Source organism: Macrotis lagotis, chromosome 2, assembly GCF_037893015.1.
Source record: "Macrotis lagotis isolate mMagLag1 chromosome 2, bilby.v1.9.chrom.fasta, whole genome shotgun sequence".
Taxonomy (NCBI): Eukaryota; Metazoa; Chordata; class Mammalia; order Peramelemorphia; family Peramelidae; genus Macrotis; species Macrotis lagotis.
In genome coordinates this window covers 337,158,785-337,175,777 of record NC_133659.1, presented here as the reverse complement: position 1 = coordinate 337,175,777, position 16,993 = coordinate 337,158,785, and the positions used below count along the sequence as shown (strand labels likewise).

General features: G+C 53.5%; 1 protein-coding gene across 8 annotated transcripts in view; it reads right to left on the bottom strand.

The window, feature by feature from the left end:
- PLXNB2 (plexin B2) overlaps nt 1–16,993 on the bottom strand; it is a 92,861-nt gene that overhangs the window by 3,532 nt on the left and 72,336 nt on the right. For all 8 annotated transcript variants that reach the window (XM_074227192.1, XM_074227188.1, XM_074227189.1 and 5 more), the window contains 19 exons: nt 16,726–16,874; nt 15,864–15,972; nt 14,708–14,856; nt 14,423–14,593; nt 13,490–13,628; nt 12,551–12,778; nt 12,023–12,199; nt 11,224–11,363; nt 10,639–10,739; nt 9,665–9,894; nt 9,044–9,225; nt 7,660–7,726; nt 7,249–7,395; nt 5,798–5,954; nt 3,605–3,705; nt 3,403–3,487; nt 2,964–3,118; nt 2,688–2,848; nt 2,286–2,433 (listed from right to left, as the gene is read on the bottom strand). In XM_074227192.1, the coding sequence (XP_074083293.1) occupies nt 2,286–2,433; nt 2,688–2,848; nt 2,964–3,118; nt 3,403–3,487; nt 3,605–3,705; nt 5,798–5,954; nt 7,249–7,395; nt 7,660–7,726; nt 9,044–9,225; nt 9,665–9,894; nt 10,639–10,739; nt 11,224–11,363; nt 12,023–12,199; nt 12,551–12,778; nt 13,490–13,628; nt 14,423–14,593; nt 14,708–14,856; nt 15,864–15,972; nt 16,726–16,874 (2,796 nt within the window). The remainder of the gene's footprint in view (nt 1–2,285; nt 2,434–2,687; nt 2,849–2,963; nt 3,119–3,402; nt 3,488–3,604; nt 3,706–5,797; nt 5,955–7,248; nt 7,396–7,659; nt 7,727–9,043; nt 9,226–9,664; nt 9,895–10,638; nt 10,740–11,223; nt 11,364–12,022; nt 12,200–12,550; nt 12,779–13,489; nt 13,629–14,422; nt 14,594–14,707; nt 14,857–15,863; nt 15,973–16,725; nt 16,875–16,993) is intronic.

Here is a 16,993-nt window from a genome sequence, read left to right as displayed (position 1 = left end):
ATCACAACTTGTTCAGCCCTTCAGTATCCAATTCTTGGCCCTCACAAAAAGAGCTGCTACAAATATTTTTGTACATGAGTCTTTTTATTTCATCGATCGCTTTGGGATATAGGCCTAGCAGTGGTATTGCTGGATCAAAGAATATGTATGATTAGTTTCTCCAGAATGGCTGGATCAGTTCACAACTCTACCAGCAATACATTAGGGTCCCATTTTTCCCACATCCCTTCCAAAATTGATCATTTTTCTCTTCAGGTCTATTAGTCAATCTGATAGGTGTGAGGTGATACCTCAGAGTTGTTTTAATTTGCATTTCTCTAATTAATAGTGCCTGAGAGCATTTTTTTTCCTATGACTACAGATAAGTTTTAATTTCTCCACCTGAAAACTGCCTGTTTGTGTTCTTTGTCCATTTATCAACGTGGGAGTGATTTATGTTCTTATAAATTTGACTCAGTTCTCTATATTTTAGAAACAGTGGTTGTAAAAATTTTCCCACATCTATTTTCCTTCTAATCTTGGTTGTATTGGTTTTGTTTGTGAAAAAACTAGTCAATTTAATGTAATCAAAATAATCCATTTTGCATTTCATAATGTTCTCTCTCTCTCTTTTTTTTTTTTTTATCATAAATTCTTCCCTCTCTATAGATCTGATGGACAAACTATTCCCAAGGCGCTCTCTATGAACCTGCTGGTAGCAACCTTGGAACGAGGAAGGGTGGTGCTTATTCTCTCCATGTGATAGTTGAAAAAAGGGAGATCTGGAGAGGGGAAGAGATTCAAACCCAGATCATGGTTCCCAAGCACAAGGGATTGCTAGGGGAGAAGGTCAAGGGTGAGCAGGGGAGGTGGGCAGGGTGTGGTGGAGGAGGGATGAGGGGGAAAGTGGGTGGGGGATGGAGAGAGGAGGAGGCGGAGGGATGAGTGATGCTCATTTGGGGTGCAGGGAGTTAACTTCTGGCACTTCCTAGAAGTCCTGAGAGCCATTGGCTCCACCCAAAACTGCAGCCAAACACTATGGAGGGTGGGGTGGGTGGGTGGGTGTAGGGGATGGGTAGTGGGCTCCTGGAAGACCAGCTGAATTCTAGTCTGGGACCTATCTCTATATGTGACTATCTGGCTTCTCTGAGGATTATCTTCCCCATCTGGAAACTGAGGCCAGGAGGCCACTGAGGAGAGGCCAGATCCCAAGTCTCCTGACAAGAGGTGCTACTGAAAGACAATAATGTCTTTTTTCCTCTCACTTCTTTCTTTTTTAAATCTTTGTTACAGGGATAGGTCGCTTGGTAGAAGGGAGAGAGAAGATTATTGGGAAATGAAGGTGATAGTAATGAAAATGATCATAAAAATTTAAAAAATCAAAAAACCCCATAAAAATTATGATAGTAATAAAAATAAGATCAAAGTACATCCAGTCATACCCACAGTGAAGCGCCTCCCCAGTCTCTGCACTTCCCAATGACAGCTTAGATGGTATTGTGGATAAAGCATTGGCCGGGAAGAGCCGAGTTCAAATGCTCCCCTCGGGAGTTACTGTGTGACTCTGGGTAAATCACAGACACCCTGGACGTCTCACTGAAGAATTTAATTGATTGTACAGCATGGGAGACCCTGGCACAGGACTGTCCAGTATGGCGTGCCCTAATTAGTGAGGGGGCTGAGTTCTACGAGGATGGCAGAATGGAAGCAGCTCAAACTTACTCAGCGTAAGCTTAGAACACCCACCCCAGGGGTTCACATGGACTATTTGTGCCCAACATGTGCTACAGCATTCTGAGCTCGCGGATTGGTCTGATCGTATAGGACACACTGGCATTTGTCTCAAACATTGTGATGCCATTTTGATCTTCTTTGATAACGAAAAACAAGAACTTGTGACTCTGGGTAAATCACTGCTTTGTGCCTCAGTTTCCTCAGCTGTAAAATGAGGAGGCCAGACTCAAGGACCTCTCAACTCTCTTCTAGCTCTGGATCTCGGACCTTAGGGTCCTTACAAGCTGAAGTTTGGGGCTGTAAAATGCATCTCCCTGTCTCCACCCTGGGTGTCTGAGGGGCTGGGCATGATTTTCCAACCAATTAAAGTAAAGATTGGGAAGAAGCCCCTCCCCGGCTGCTGGTCTTGGATGGATTCAAAGCACCAGCCTCAGGGAGACCCTCTTCTCTCAGTAGTTTTCAACACCCATGGAGGATGGGGAGATGAGAATGAGCAACTAGGGACCAGGGAAACGTTGTTGTTTGGTGGGGGAGGGGTCTGGGGAGGGCCCTGTCCCGAGGGACTCGCTTACCCTGCTCAGCTTGTGTTCCGTCCGAGTACAGGCGTCCATGAACGTCTGAGCGATGACAGACAAGGAGGAATCGACAACTTCAGGGACGTGGACATCAAAGATGAAGTGAGGATTCTTTAGGATATTCACCCAGAATCGAAGTGGTAAACTGAGGAAGGAGGTCATGGAGAGGCAGACTTAGGAAGAGGCCATGGAGAGGCAGACTTGGGGGTAAACCACAGAGGGTAAACTGAGGGAGGACAAATAGTACGACGACAGGGGGTATATTCCAGTGTGCAGGAATGGACAGGAAAGGACGACTGAGTTGAATTCAGGGCCACCCTTGACCCCATAATGACAGTAAAATGGATCCGGTCCTGGCTTTTCAGATGTGGCTAGGGTCCCCTGCCCTCTCAGTCTCACCTGTTGGTTTTCCAGATGTGAATTGTGTCCTCATCCTTGATTTCATGTTTCTCTGCCTGTTCATCCAGGAAGTCAAAGAAGTATTTGACGGCTGGCGGGACGGTCGGGCTGGGGGTCAGGACGCTGTGGAAGAAGTTGTCCACGAACTGCTGCAGTGTACCCTGTGGGACAGAAGGGAGTTGCCGCATCAGAGGCCAGTGCCAGTCAGACAGACGCCACTGGCAGGAGCCCAGTCTCCATGCCCACGGGGGGGCCTGGGCGGCTTGGGGTGCTCACCTTCACAGAGAGTAGGCGGGTCAGGTAGATCTCCGTGATAGCCTTGGTCCTCTCCTTCTCCTTCATGCTGCCTCTCTTGGATTTTCCTTCTTCCACCTCATCGGTAGGCCTCACCAGGTGCCATACTCTGTTTTCCTCCTCCAGAAGGGCTTGGCCTGGAGTGGGGGAGAGGTTGGACTGAAGGGTTGGGGGCCTAGGCTGGGCCTTCAGTGATCCCCAGGAGCATGCCCTCCAAACCACTAGGGATTCATTCGGGCTTTGTAGTAGGGGCTGGGGAGGAAGAATCAGAAACAAGGATTCTGCTGAGGAAGCCCCAGGGTGGCAGCCCCAGGGGGCCCCATCCAGGGGCCTGAGAGCTTGGAACCTCCAAGGCTAGAGGGAAAAGTAAATGACTTATCCAGACACAGAGTCTGAAGGAAGGAGAAGAGGGAAGACTCACGCTCTCCGGGCAGGTCCTGCTGGCTGTCCTCAGGTTGCTGGGAGATCCCCATCTTGGAAAGGATAAGGGTGGCTCCGTCCCGGACCTGAGAGGACATGACTGTCATGGAACCATAGCGCATGGCTTAGGGGGACATGGGTGAGGGACCCAGGAGATGGGGGCAGGGGCACGGCTGGGGGAAGGGAAGGCTGGTCACACTTACATTATAATGCATGAGGGTATTGATCCGTTTCCAGCGGCCGTCTCGCTGGGAAGTGAGATCCAAGTCAGACAGGATCTGGGCCGTGGATCCAGGCCGCCACTCTGTGGGGAAACAGCTCAACTCACATAGGTACCATCACATATCATGGGGCGCAGGTGACCCATTTTAAGGACAAAGGAATCTTAACTTAGCTATTTTTGGACAGCCTGGCTAACCTGGGCCTGAGCAGGAGTCACCTTTCCATCCTCTCAGGCAAGTAGTCAGCTAGTTTAGGTTTGAAGCCTCCCCGAGATGGGGACCTCACTACCTCTTCAAGCAGCCCATTTCATTTGGGGGCATGAGGCCCTCCCACAAATGTGCCTCATTCAAGGTTCTACTTTTAGAACGAGGCTCGTCCTGCTTCCTGGGCACATCCAGGTCAGGTGGACCCTGGACCCCACCACCAGACCTGCTTGGTCTGGTATCTACCATAGATAATGGCAGTGACTCATGAGCACTTCTGTCCCTGTGTCCCCAGAACTGAGTGAGATGTCTATCACACAGTGGGCCCTCCCTAAGGGTTTGATGCTTGTTTAGTTGGAAGGATTTCAGCCCAAACAAGATTTTCTGTTTGAGTCCCCCCCCCCCCCCCCGCCCAGGCCCCCAGCACCCATCTCAGGCTATGTCGGTCATGCATGGGGCCTAGGAGGTCTGAGGACATTCTGAGTTTGGGGTCAGACTTCTACCAAAGGAGAATGATGGGGCCCTCATCAGGTAGAGATCAGTCCTTCCAGGGGCTGGAGGAAATCCATCCAGAATGGGGCCTGCTCTCTCTCTCACCTCCCGGCCAGGCTCCCACTTGGCCTTCAAAGCCTTGATCAGGGCCTCCTCTTGAAGAGCTTTCCTGATCTAGCTAGCTGAAAACACCCCTTCATCCCCCACAGCTCTGGACCTGCACCTCTCTTGTGTGCGTGCACACACGTGTGTGTGTGTGTGTGTGTGTGTGTGTGTGTGTCCTGGCTCCCTTAGAAGAAGACCTGGAGCTCCCCTTCCCGCTTGGTGCACCCTAAGGGTAGGGCCTGGGTCTTCCACCTGGGACTCTGCCATTCCCACTGCCCTTTTCCTCTTACGGCTCAGACTCCCAGTTCAACCTCCTTGCCTTGTGAAGGGATGGCCAGTTTACATCTTATCTCTCCATCTCCTATGTCTGCTATCTCCATGACCCAGAACTTGAAGAGGCTACTATTGGGGTACAGCCCCCCATTCTTCCATCTCTTCCTCAGCCTATGATTCCCTCTTCCTGGGCCCTCTGGGCCCTCACCCGTGTGTGTGTGTGTGTGTGTGTGTGTGTGTGCTCACTCCTCTATATTCACACCTGCCTCCCCCTCCCAATCTGAGCCCCGTCCACTGCCTTCTCTCCCCTGCCTCATCTCCCCCATCTCCCCCATCCTCACCCTGCTCAGCCTGGGCTGGACAGCTCCCCCCTTCCTCCCTCATGGGCTGTTGGGCTAGAGAAGTCACATGACCAAACCAACCATAAGCATCTTGTCTTAACTGATCTCAACTGGGCTCTGGACACGACGATCTTTTTCTGCTTCTGCTGATTCATAGCGGAGGCTTTGGCCTCCCACTGTAGGACTTCAAAGCCCTCCTAGGCCAGCAGCTTGTCCCCTAAATAGTGTCCTCCCTCTGTTCTCTCCTCTTTGCCTTCTTTTTCTCCCTTCCTCCTATCTCTCTCTCTCCCCATTCTCCCCCTCATTCTCTTTCCTCACTGCCTCTAAATAGGCTCATCTTTGGGAAACTGTGTCTTTGAACATACCGTGGCCCGAGCTCCCCCTCTGCAGTCTGGCCAGCTTCTCCCCTCCCTGCCTTCATTTTCCTGACTACTCCTTGTGGTTGTGGCTCCTGAGCTCATGGATCTCCTAAAAGTGTCCTCCAAGGTCACCAGTGCTCTCCTCCCTCTCAATCCAAGGCCACCAGAGCCTCCTTCATCTCCTGGCCTGGCACTGCTGCCCCCTTGGCTCTTCCTCCCTCCCTCAGCTTTGGTGACTCAGCTTTCTTGGCTTCTTTTCCTACCCATCTGCCCTCCTAGACTGATCATGCAAAAAATTCCTTCTCCCTTTCACTCAGGATGTCCTGGTTCTGAGCCTGCCTCGCCAGTCCATGTGTGTGGAATATATACATGCATGTGGTATGTCTGAGGTGGGGGCATACCCAAGACAACGCTCTCCGCCTTAGGCCACCTCGAGCAGGGCAGTGTGCGGTACACTTGGTCAATGATCTTCTCTTTGACTTGGGTGATGGTGTCACAGTTGAGGACTTTGACGGGAATGGCATCTACACCTTCCTCCTGAACGATAACATTCACGGTCTGTGGGCAGAGGGTTGCGTTGGTTAGGGCCAGGGCCCTCAGGGTCCTCCGGCCCTTCCAGCTGGCACTCCCCAAACCCTGTCTTGCCCCTCTCTTCCTCCCTGACTGGAGGCTCCCTAAGGGCAGAGCCTGGGGTGATGGGGGTCCCAGAGAACAGGGTGGCATCTCCCCTCAGCTCCTGCCCCCCCCCAGGGTGCTCTCCCTACCCTCCCACTGAATCCCTTTGGCAGAGAGGAGAGGTCGATTGGATAAATCTGGTCTCCTCCTTAGCCAGGATAATCTTGATCTTGACATTGGTGAGGGCTCCAGGCCCAGAAAAGAGAAAAGGGCCACGTCTGGTCTCTCCTGCCATGTCCTTGGACAGGCCTCATTAGGGTTTTGCTTCCAGGTACATTTTTAATTAGGAAGGGCTGGAAGGGCACACATTTCTCAGGCTCCAGCTTCCATGAGGACCAAGAAACAGTCCCATCAGCAAAGGAGCCACAAGGCCCAGAGCCCTCCTCCCCACTCTGGGAACTAGAAAGATTGTCCTTCAGGGCCCAAGAAGGCAGCCTGGGGAAGGAGTGGAGGGAGCAGCTGTCAAGAGCCCAGGATGATGGATGAAGCAAAGATGGAAAATCTGGCAGACATGCACTCGCCAGCCTCCACTAGGCATGCACAGTGGGCCCCACCTGGGTCACACGAGCCATCACACACATGTGTCTGGCCCTTAGAGCGCCTACCCTGTGCCCCCCCCCACGCAAACACACAGACTTATTAAATAGGCTTGCAGTTATATGGATATCCAAGACACTCTCTCTCACACACTTACCCATACACACCTACTCATTCCCCTTTTTAACCTGGCCTTCGAGGTCCTTCACATTCAGGACCCAAACGCCTTCTACCCCCTCCCCCCACTGTGGCAGGCTTAGTTCCCTCCCTGCCAGGACTCCAAGGCCGAGAAGGACAGTGTGAGCAGAGGATGCCAGCTCAGGATGGGGAAGCCCAGATTGGGGCGGGCGCTCAGGATATGTGGAATGTCAGTGGAAGCTGCCGACTGTGGGGGAGATATTGTCAGGAGGTGGGGCAGAGATGTGGAGGGCCACAATGAGGATCAGAGGAGATTATGCCACTGGGGGTGGGTCTGTGAGGAACTGAGATTGAGAATGTGGATGCCTACCTCAACCCTTCATTTGATAACTTGAAGCTCAGAGAAAGGAAGTGATTTCTCAAGGTCAAGACCACCCAGGAAGGAGGGGGTAGGGCTGAGATGGCCAGGAGCAGAGCTGGGGGGGTGGGGGCTACCGCTCACCAGGGGCATGTATTCCACGTCATCTCCCAGCAGCCCCGTGTCATTCAGGGTGTACTTGGCCTTCCTCTGCACCGCGTCCACGGGGCCCTTCTCCACTTGGTGCTTAATGGCCTTGAAGAGCTTGTAAAGTGGTTCACCGGCGGTGTCCTGGAAGAGGATGCTGGGTCAGCCTGGGCCCTCGAGAGGGGCAGGAGATGGGGGCCAGGCCAGGCAGGCACTCCCAGGCAGTAAATTCAGCTTCTCCTGGTAGCTCGGGCCTCTGTGGGTTCCTGCTTGGCCCCCTGGGGAGCTCCAGAAGGGGCAGAGGCTGCACAGATGGCAGCTCTGCCACAGGGCAACCTATGAGACTAGGAAGGGTTCCTGGAGGTCCTGGCATCCCCCCCAAGATGGAGGGGACCCAGTTGATCTCACCTTGAGGTACTGGTATAGACAGATGGACATCCAGTTGGACAGCATCCTCTCCACCACTGTCTCAGACCTGGAAACAGAAGGTGGGCAGAGGGGCTCAGGAGCCAGCCCTGTGCTGGAGGCAGCAACACAGTGGGGGAGGCTGCTTAGCCTTGGCCAGTGCTGAACAGGAGAGGCCGGAGCTTGATGGCCCCTCTCCCCACTTGATTCAGCCTCCTTCCCCATGTACCATCCACCTCAAAGATGTGCCAGCCTGTGACCTCAGGGAAGGAGTGACTGACCATCATGGGGTGGAGCTGGAAAGACCTTAGAGAAAATCTAGGCCACCCACCCCTTGGATTTTCCTTGGAGAGGGAAACTGAGGGCTAAGTCAAGTGACTTGCCTGTAATCACAGAATAAGCATCAGAACTGAGTCTCTAACCCAGCTCCTGTAATTTTCCCTCCTGAGGGCCCTCAGAGTCAGTAAAGTCTCTGTCTCTCTGTCTCTCTGTCTCTCTGTCACACAGACACAGACACAGACACACACACACACACACACACACACACACAGAGTTCACTTTACAGGATGCACATCCTTCAACTTGGATGTGCAGAGTGGCCAGCTCTCAAGGACTTGGCAATCTAACAAGAGGGCAGAGGTCATGGGGAGGGGAACTCTGGGAGGTCAGGCAAGACAGGCTCCTACATGTAAGCTGGCAGGGACTCATCCCCCAGTGAGGAGACAGAGACCTAGAGAAGAGACTTATCTAAGGACACATGGCTAGAAAGAGGCAGAACTAGTCTGGATGAGGTGGGAGAGGGAAGAACCCAGGTCAACCACCACTTTTCGAGCCTGGACAGTGGGCTAGCAGCGGTTTCTCCTAATCAATCTGACAGCCCTTGGCAGGGTGCCTGGTACACGTGGCCCAGACAGACCGATAGTCCCTTGGAGCCACTTGAGTCCCTAGAGACCCAACCCGGGATCATTCTTACATCACCATGGATACAATGAACGGTAACGGTCACTGTCCGGTCTATTTCAGACACTCAACGACAGCCATCTCCACCACATATCACAGTCTCATGCGCATACATGACAACATCCTCACCTGGGACACACCATGATAGCCCCCCAACCATGATGATACCCTAACCACGTGATACATCCTGTGACAATCTCTCACGCCAGACACTACATACTTCACATACATGCATGCTATATCCTTCATGTGACACATGATGGGAGTCTCCCACCTGTTTCATACACACATGATGACATGCCCAGCATGTGACACACCCCATGACAGGTCCCCACATGTCACATATGTCTCATGCACATACATGATGACATCCTTACCCCATGACCCGGTCAGTAATGACCTCTCCCAGCCCAATAGCCCCCAGTACCTCCTCAGCATCAGCTTGGGGTTCTTGGCCACCACATATTGCTCCATGAGCTCCAAGAAGAGCGTCCTCATGATGTCCGTGTAGTACTCGAGCTTCCCATGAAGAGCCACTGTCAGCAGGGATGCAAAGTACACCTTGGCCCGGGCTGAAAATTCCCGCTGGTTCTCCAGGGTGTGGATGAACTGGGGGTAGGCAGAGCATGGAGATGCCCATTATCTCTCATCCTTGAGACACATGCCCACCCAGGCACCCTGAGCTAGCACAAGGCACAGGGACAGAAGAAGCAACAAGGCCCACTGAAGCCTGTCCACTATCAGCCTTTCCTTTGCCTTACTTCCTGAGCTCCTTCCAGTCTTTGGAGGGGAGGGGTTCATAGAATTTGACTGAAGTGAGGGGATTCTCTCTGTGCTCGGTGGGGTGGGCACCCAGGCAGACTAGAGCTGAGGTGGCCCCTCTTCTGACTGCTACCCCTGAGAGCAGGGCCTGAGGTTGCTCCTCCCTCTCCTCCCCCTCCTCCTCTTCTGACCCCCTAGACTGGAAGCTCTCTGAGGGCAGGGCCTGGGCCTGCTCCTTCCTCTGGCTCCCTGCTCTAATGTCCTCCCCGGCCCCGCAGCCACTCACATTGATGAGGAAAGATTTGCTGTTGAGCAGGTTGGAGAACTGGTTGAGAGCCTGCTCCACTATTTGCCGGCGAGACTCGGGGATGTCCAGTTTCCCTGTGATCATGACGTCCTTGTCACCATCCTTGGAAGGCAGGAAGAAGACTCGGTCTGTGTAGGTCTTATAATCCAGGACAGGGATCCCGGCCTCGTGCACATCATTGGTCTGGTCTTCCATCTCAATCATCAGGTCTGTGGGGAATCTCCGGAGTCAGGCCTGGACTGGGGGGCCCTGGGGGGCTCACTGTCCACTCCTGCCCACTCACGTCTTATCATGTGGGACCCCCTCAGCCTACTGACCCTCCTCTGACCTGATCCTCAGTGGCCCCTCCCCTGCCTCTGCCCCAGAGGTGCCAATGGGCACTCAGGATGGGGAGACCTTTCCAAAGAGGGAGTTGGGCATTAGTGCTGCTAGGGACTCCAGAAGGGGGTATGGAGCCAGGGGGCAGTACCACTTTTGGGAAAGGAAGATGAAGGACCAGTTGTTACTGTAGGGTCCCCACAACATCAGGGAGTGTGAAGGACTAGGTAGGACAGGCAGTCCCAAGGGCTGGGCTAGTCAGGTCATTCTGACTTTCTCCTCAGCATCTCCCTCATTCTGCCTTTGCCCTAAGAGTTGATCTTGTGTTCAGTGGTTGTCAGTTGGGTCTGACTTTTTGTGACCCCATTGGGGCTTTTTTGGTGAATACTGGAGTGGTTTTCCATGTCCTTCTCCAGCTCATTTTACAGATGAGGAAACGGAGACAAACTAGGTAAAATGACTTGCCCAGGGTCACCTAGCTAAGAGTGTCTGAGGTCAGATTTGAACTCAGGTCTTCCTGTTTCAGGCCTAGTGTTTTGCCCATCGTGCCGCCCAGCTGCCCAGAGCTGATCTGACCATGCCCCTTCTCCCCAAGAATAAGCTGTCAAAAGATCCTTGCCGGGCCCATCCCCTACCTGTGAACTCCTTCTTGCAGCGGTCACGGACACTTTCCTCCAGGCCTTCCAGTTGAGACTTAATCTTCTCATACTCTCGTTCAGCCTGCTGACTCTTCCGCCTTTGGGGAGAAGCAAAGACCCAGATGGTTAATGGCCCTGGACCCATTTTCCTACCTGATAGAAATGGAGGTTGAGGGATTGGCAAGGGGGTGCCATGGCCCCAGGCTCAGACCTAGTAGTGGGTGAGGTAGACAATGGGAACTGCCATGTAGAGAAAGCTCTGTTACTTTGGGGGTGACCCATCAGTGTTCCCCACCCCCAGTACCCTAGGCCCAAGCCTAACTTTTAGGGGTAGGGAAGGTAAACAAAAGCCTCTGGGATTATTTGCGGTTTGAGATCATCCATCTACCCTATCTTCTCTGGAAGGTGAATGTTGGGGAATTGTAGGGATGCCCTGGAGTCCAAGGGAGAGAAAGGAAGGAGTGGTTTGGGGATGAGGTTTGAAGTCTAAGTCTGGCCATGCCTGTGAAATGGGATCAGGGTGAGCAGGAGGAAGTGAGGTCAGACCCAAGGCAGCCTGGAATGGGGAGGGAGGAGCCTCACCAGTAGCAGTAGATGGAGAAGACGATGATGGCCACCATGGGGATGATCACCAGGGGCAAGATGATGCTGAGGGGCATGTCGCCCATCCGTGTGTCATACTCCACTCGGCCTAGGACCCACTCCCGAGCACCAAACTTCACCTGGACCCCAAAGGACAGCCCTGCTTAGTATGTAGGCCACATACGTGTGGCCACACTGTGGGGAATTCCCTACCATGGACACACCACATGGACATAATAGGTGAAGCTGTTCTACATGGAATCCTACCTTCATGAGAGGGGATTACATAATTGGGTCAGTGGGGCTTGATACTGAAGGTCCCCTGGGGTGGGGGTAGCTTACTGAGTCCTTCAAGCCTCACTGGCCTGCACTCAGTGGGTGCAGGACACCTCCCAGCCATGAGGAGGCAGCACAGGATCTAAGTCACTTTCACTTTGGCAGCACCCAACAGGTAAAGTACTTGGAAGCCCAAACCATGGGCCCAGAGGGTGGAAGGGCCCAAGCGGGCCCCTGTGTGTGATCAAGACAGATAAGGACTCATATGGGCAAGCACCCCAGGCTAGCCCAACGTCACCACACAAGATAAGGACTTCTAACCAGTAGGTCAGTGGTTCACAGACAAATGTAGGAACTCACAGTATGGAGAACTCCTTCATTCCCTTTCCTGCCCGCCTGCCCCTTTCCCTGGGCTTCAAAGGTGAAGCAAGGTTCCCCTTAGCCCACCCTTTAAGCATCTCTCAGAAGCTGATTCTCTAGGTAGCTGGGGGCCTCTGGGTGCCCCCCCCACCCCATGACTTACGATGAACTCGGGCAGGTTGTGAGTAGTGTCTCGCTTCTGCCGCCTCTTGGGGGGTGGCTGCACCTCAGGGGGTTCACAGTACAGGTCAGTCTCAGTCAGTGTCTTCATGAAACAGCGTTCAGCACCCACAAATGCCTCTGCCTCATGGATGGTCATTGCCTTATTCAAGTTGGTGCCCTAATGGGGGTGGGGGGGAGGGAGGTGAGACAGATAGAACAAGGTGAATAGAAGGTCAAGGCTGGCTTAGTCCTTTGCCCTACAATCCCTGAAGACCCTGCTCCATGGGGAGAGCTGCATCAAACCCCAAAGGGTATGGGACATGAAAACCTGGGGACAGGAAGAACTTTGGAGAGCACCTTGGTCAAAGCCATTCATTTATAGACAAGGAAGCTGAGGCTTTCCTTGGCTGCTCCAGCCTGACTGGACCTCCCTCTCATCAATGAAAGTCAGTCATTAAAGTTCTTAGTGCCCCTATCATGGCTGTCCCCAGAGGATAAGCTTCCTGAGGACAGGTCTCTGTCTCCTCACCTTGGCATGAATGAGCTTGTTGACTTGCTTCTTGACTCCATCAGTGAAGTTCTCAAAGGTGGGATCTGGGACGTACTCAAAGGCCCCTGCGTCCGTCTTCAGCAGGACCTGGTGGCCGTCCATCTGGAGGAGCGTGGTGATGTTGTAGGCCTCGGGTTCATCGGGGACTTGGGGGGATGAGAAGACAACTTTGGTGTCACTGTATCGGGTATACGTGGTGCCCACCACCTGTGGTTCAAGATAAGATGGTGTTACAAGGGATGGCAGCCCATCCTTCCTCAACCTGTTGGGGCCCCAGAACTGATTTTGGCTGCACCTCCCTGGGGCCCACCACAACCAGATCTCTGACCCTGGAGCAATCTGCCAGTAGCCGTGTCCTCAAAGTTAGGTATAAACCCAACTGGCAACTGAACCCTCTCCCTCCCCTCCTCCCTTCCCCCCTCCCCACCAGACATAGGCTCCCACTCAGAGCCAGAACAGCTCTGGCTTCATTCATTCAAGCTTCCCTTCCCAAGATCATTTCTATCGATAGTGAATGGGCTGCAAGCAGAAATCATACCCTTTCCTCCTACCCCCATTCCCCTGGCTACAGGCAGAGGTTTGGATGGATGAATCAAGGGCCTCCTGGGCTGAGGGGGGAAGCTCCAACCCCTCCCCAGACCTAAGCAGTGATCCCTCCAAGCACATGTCTGACAAACGGCCAAGCCCCAACCTCTCTCCTGTGACCTACATCCTCTACAGGATTATAAACATTATAACCTGACCCCTGAGCCAGCTTCTGGAAAATCCCACCAGGTACTCCTGGGACTTGGGACCTCCTTCCTCCTGCTCACTTTGGGGATTGTCTCCCCCTAGGTTGAGCTCAGGTTGTTGGAGGAGGGGTGGGAATGGTGTCAGGACTGGAAGAGGGCAGGTGGGAGGGGGTGGTCCAGGACGGACCTTCATGGCCTGGGGTTGGCTCCGAGCCTGCCTCTTCCTCCTCTTGCTCCAGGATCGGAGTGGTTCTGCAATTACGACCATGGAGAAGTTCTGGATCAAGTCAAATCCCTGGCCTGTGATGTTGATGTTCCGGCCTCCACTGGGAAAGACAAGAGCAAAGCATTAATAGCAGCAGGATGGGGAGGCCTAGGAATCAGATCAACCAGATAACAGTTATCTAGCATGCTGCTACCCATGATCACCTGTGTTTGAGGAGGCTCCCTCTACCCCTTAGCCCCCACTACCGTGATACCATTTGTAAATTCTTCAGAGGCAGGAAGGGGCTGGGTCTCAAGCCCTCTAGGGAGAGAAGGGTGAGTCACCCTGTTGTGTCCCTCACTCCCTGTCTCAGACGTCTGTCTACCACAGGCAAAGTGGCTTAGAGATCAGCTGCTGGACTCTGCCACCCATATCATGGGGGTAAAAAGCTGAACATGCCAGCAGTCCACACCATTCCATGGCAAGGGCAGCCTCAGTGAGGGTTGGTGCTGTCTGGAAAGCTGCATCACTGGGCCCGCGTAGGAGGGCAGAGGCAGGGAGAGGTCTGAGTCAGGCCTGGGGTTTTCCCAACAGGTGCCCTAACCTGCCCTACTGCATTCTTTCTGCCTTCCCAGCAGTAGCAGAGAAAGGACTGGTTTCCGGAAGACCCTTCTCTCCTACCTCAGGCCTCCTGTCTATTCCCAGTAGGCCTAGATCTGGGGAGGGGAGATAGACAAGCCTGGAGGGTCTGGAGAGCCTCACTCTGGGATGGTTACATTTGAGGGGGTAGGCTTGGGGGCTGGTGTGTCTGTGTGTGTGTGTGTGTGTGTGTGTGTGTGTGTGTGTGTGTGTTCACCCGCAGATGCCTCCAGGTGTTTCTATATACCTTCACAGCACTTGGGTGTGGCTCATTACCTGACAAAGCTCCGAAGAGGCTCAAAGGCCTTTAATACAGGATTCTCCCGGTAAGTGAAGGTGACTCGGTTTCCCACGGCTAAGGAGCTACCATAGAAGACATGAATGGGGACCTCCCCCAAGGCCTCATAGGATCCCGTGACACAGTGGATCTCAGGTCCAAACTCGATGCTGCAGGGAGAAGGAGAGGGGAGTCACTGGGCTGGCAGAGCAGCCTGCTTGCCCTCTCCCTGGGGGCTCCTCTCCTCCCACCCCCGGGGAGGACGGGGGTCTGAGGATACATACACCTTACAGGGCACACCCTTCTCAGGGGGTCCCAGAATCACCCGGACGTCCTCGAAGGAACCAGTATCAAGATCGGAGCCTCTGATGACCAGGGTGGTCCCGCCAGCCTGGGGCCCCTGGATGGGGCTCACTTCTGTGGGCACTGGTTGCTGGGGAGGAGGAGAGAGGCCCAAAGCCCAAGTCAGGAGCCCTGCCCTGAGTCCTGCTGACTTTCAGTTCCCTCAGAGCTGGGCCCTATGGTGGGGGGAGGGTAGTCCTGCTCAGTGGAGTCACTTGGGGGGGTGTTTGAATAACTCAGTGATTGCATGTGAGGAGTGACCCACCCTTCACTCCTGGCAAGGACACAAAGACAAAGAGACACATACACAGAGACACAACACAGAAACACAGACAGACACACAGACAATTCAACCCACATTTATTGTTGGGTGTCCTGGGGGAGATACAGAGCTTTAAAGAGACAAAGGGCCTGCCCCCAGGGAGCTCACAGTCTAGAGGGAGAAGAGATACCAGCAGAGAAATCAGCAGGAAGCAGCATTACATGATAAAAGCATTAGAAAAGGGATGGGAATGCACAGAAGTTCCCAGCTCAGGGTTCAGTCTTGGGACACGGCTTTAAAGCATGAGCTCATCAGATAAGGAGAGGAAGGGAGAACATTCCTGGCACAGGGGATAGTGAGAGCAAAACACTGAAGAGGGAGAGTACAAGATGTCATACATCTCTAGGGGAGAGAGTTGGCCAGTTTCACTGGAGCAGAGAGTCTGGAGAGGAGCAGAATGAGATGGGGCTAGAAACAACTTGGAACACCAAGTTGTGGGAGGCCTTGAATGGCAGCTAGAGGAGGCTGGATATTATTCAGGAGGCAACAGGGAGCCATAGCAGACAAAAGACAGAGATGACTCCCTCTCCTTCCTGCATTCTTGTTGCAGTGACTCAGCCACTGGCATGTGTGCTCAGACCCGGATCAGAGGCTGGGCACTGAAGCTTCCCGAGTCTCCAGTCTGGCTCCCTGGGCCGCTGCTCCCATTGAGTACATCTGTACTCAACTTGTGTCTGTCTCCCGGGGTTTGGACTTCACCGAAGACACTTTCATGTTCCTTCTTCCTTCTGAACCTCCCTCCCCCACAGGCCCAGAGGGCCAGCCCCCTCACTCACCTGGTAGGTGAACTGGACATGGGGAGGTGACTGGCCCAGTTTCCCATTGATGTCCACGTCGATCCCCCCGGTGATGGCTTCCTCAGAAGGATCAACCGTGCAGACAATCCTGGGGGCGGAGGTAGGGTCATAGATTCCACTCCTTTGGGCCCTTTGCTTAGCTCTGATTCCCCACCCTGCCAGGCTCTATTCACACGTTGCCTTTCCCTCATGGAGTCCACACAGGCCCCTCAATTCAGAAGTAGCTTGACAGGAGCAGCTAGGTGGCACAGTGGTTAGAGCACCAACCCTGGAGTCAGGAGTACCTGAGTTCAAATCGGACCTCAGACACTTAATAATGACCTAGCTGTGTGACCTTGGTCAAGTCACTTAACCCCATTGCCTTGTAAAAGACAAAATAGTGTCTTGTCAGAGTGGAGAGAGTTCTGCCTCTGACATGTTGGCTGTGCAACCTGAGGGGAATGACTTGACCTCTCTGTGCCTCCAAGCAACACACATGATTATAAATCACAGATGTGCTTCCTGTTTGCAGGGTAGAGGGAGCTTCCATACTGGAACTTCCCCTTGTCATGGCCTGGTCTGAGGTAGACACAGAGTGCCCTGTAAGTGCCCTGTGAGAAAACAAAACGAATGCCTGCCCAGAAGGAGCTCAGAGGCCAGATACAGAGGGCCGAGGAAGAATAAAGAAATGTGCAAGTTAAGGCTGGACCACAGTACTACTTTTCCAGGCCCTGCAGCTCACCCTCAGATACCCCTCTTCTAATAAGAGGGTCAGGAGACCTCCCACCACTCCAGGAAAAGCCTTTGGGGTCATTGTAGCCACATGGCAGATCTGGGAGGGGGTTCAGCTCCAGGCTGTTACCTGGTGGACACAGAGTACTGGGCCTTCTCAAAATCACAGTTCTTGCCCGCCACTGTGATCCTCTTGACGTCGTCAGCTCGGATGCCCAAGTTGGAGCCCAGGATGGTGACTCGAATGCCCCCACCCAGGGGACCTGTCTCGGGTTTAATCTGGGGACAAACATCCAGAAAGGTGAGTACTGGGGAGGCCTGGGGAAGGCAGGCTAGGGATTCAAGGGTCTTCCACCACTCCTCTTTCCCCCCCAAAACCCATCACCTGCCCATGTCTG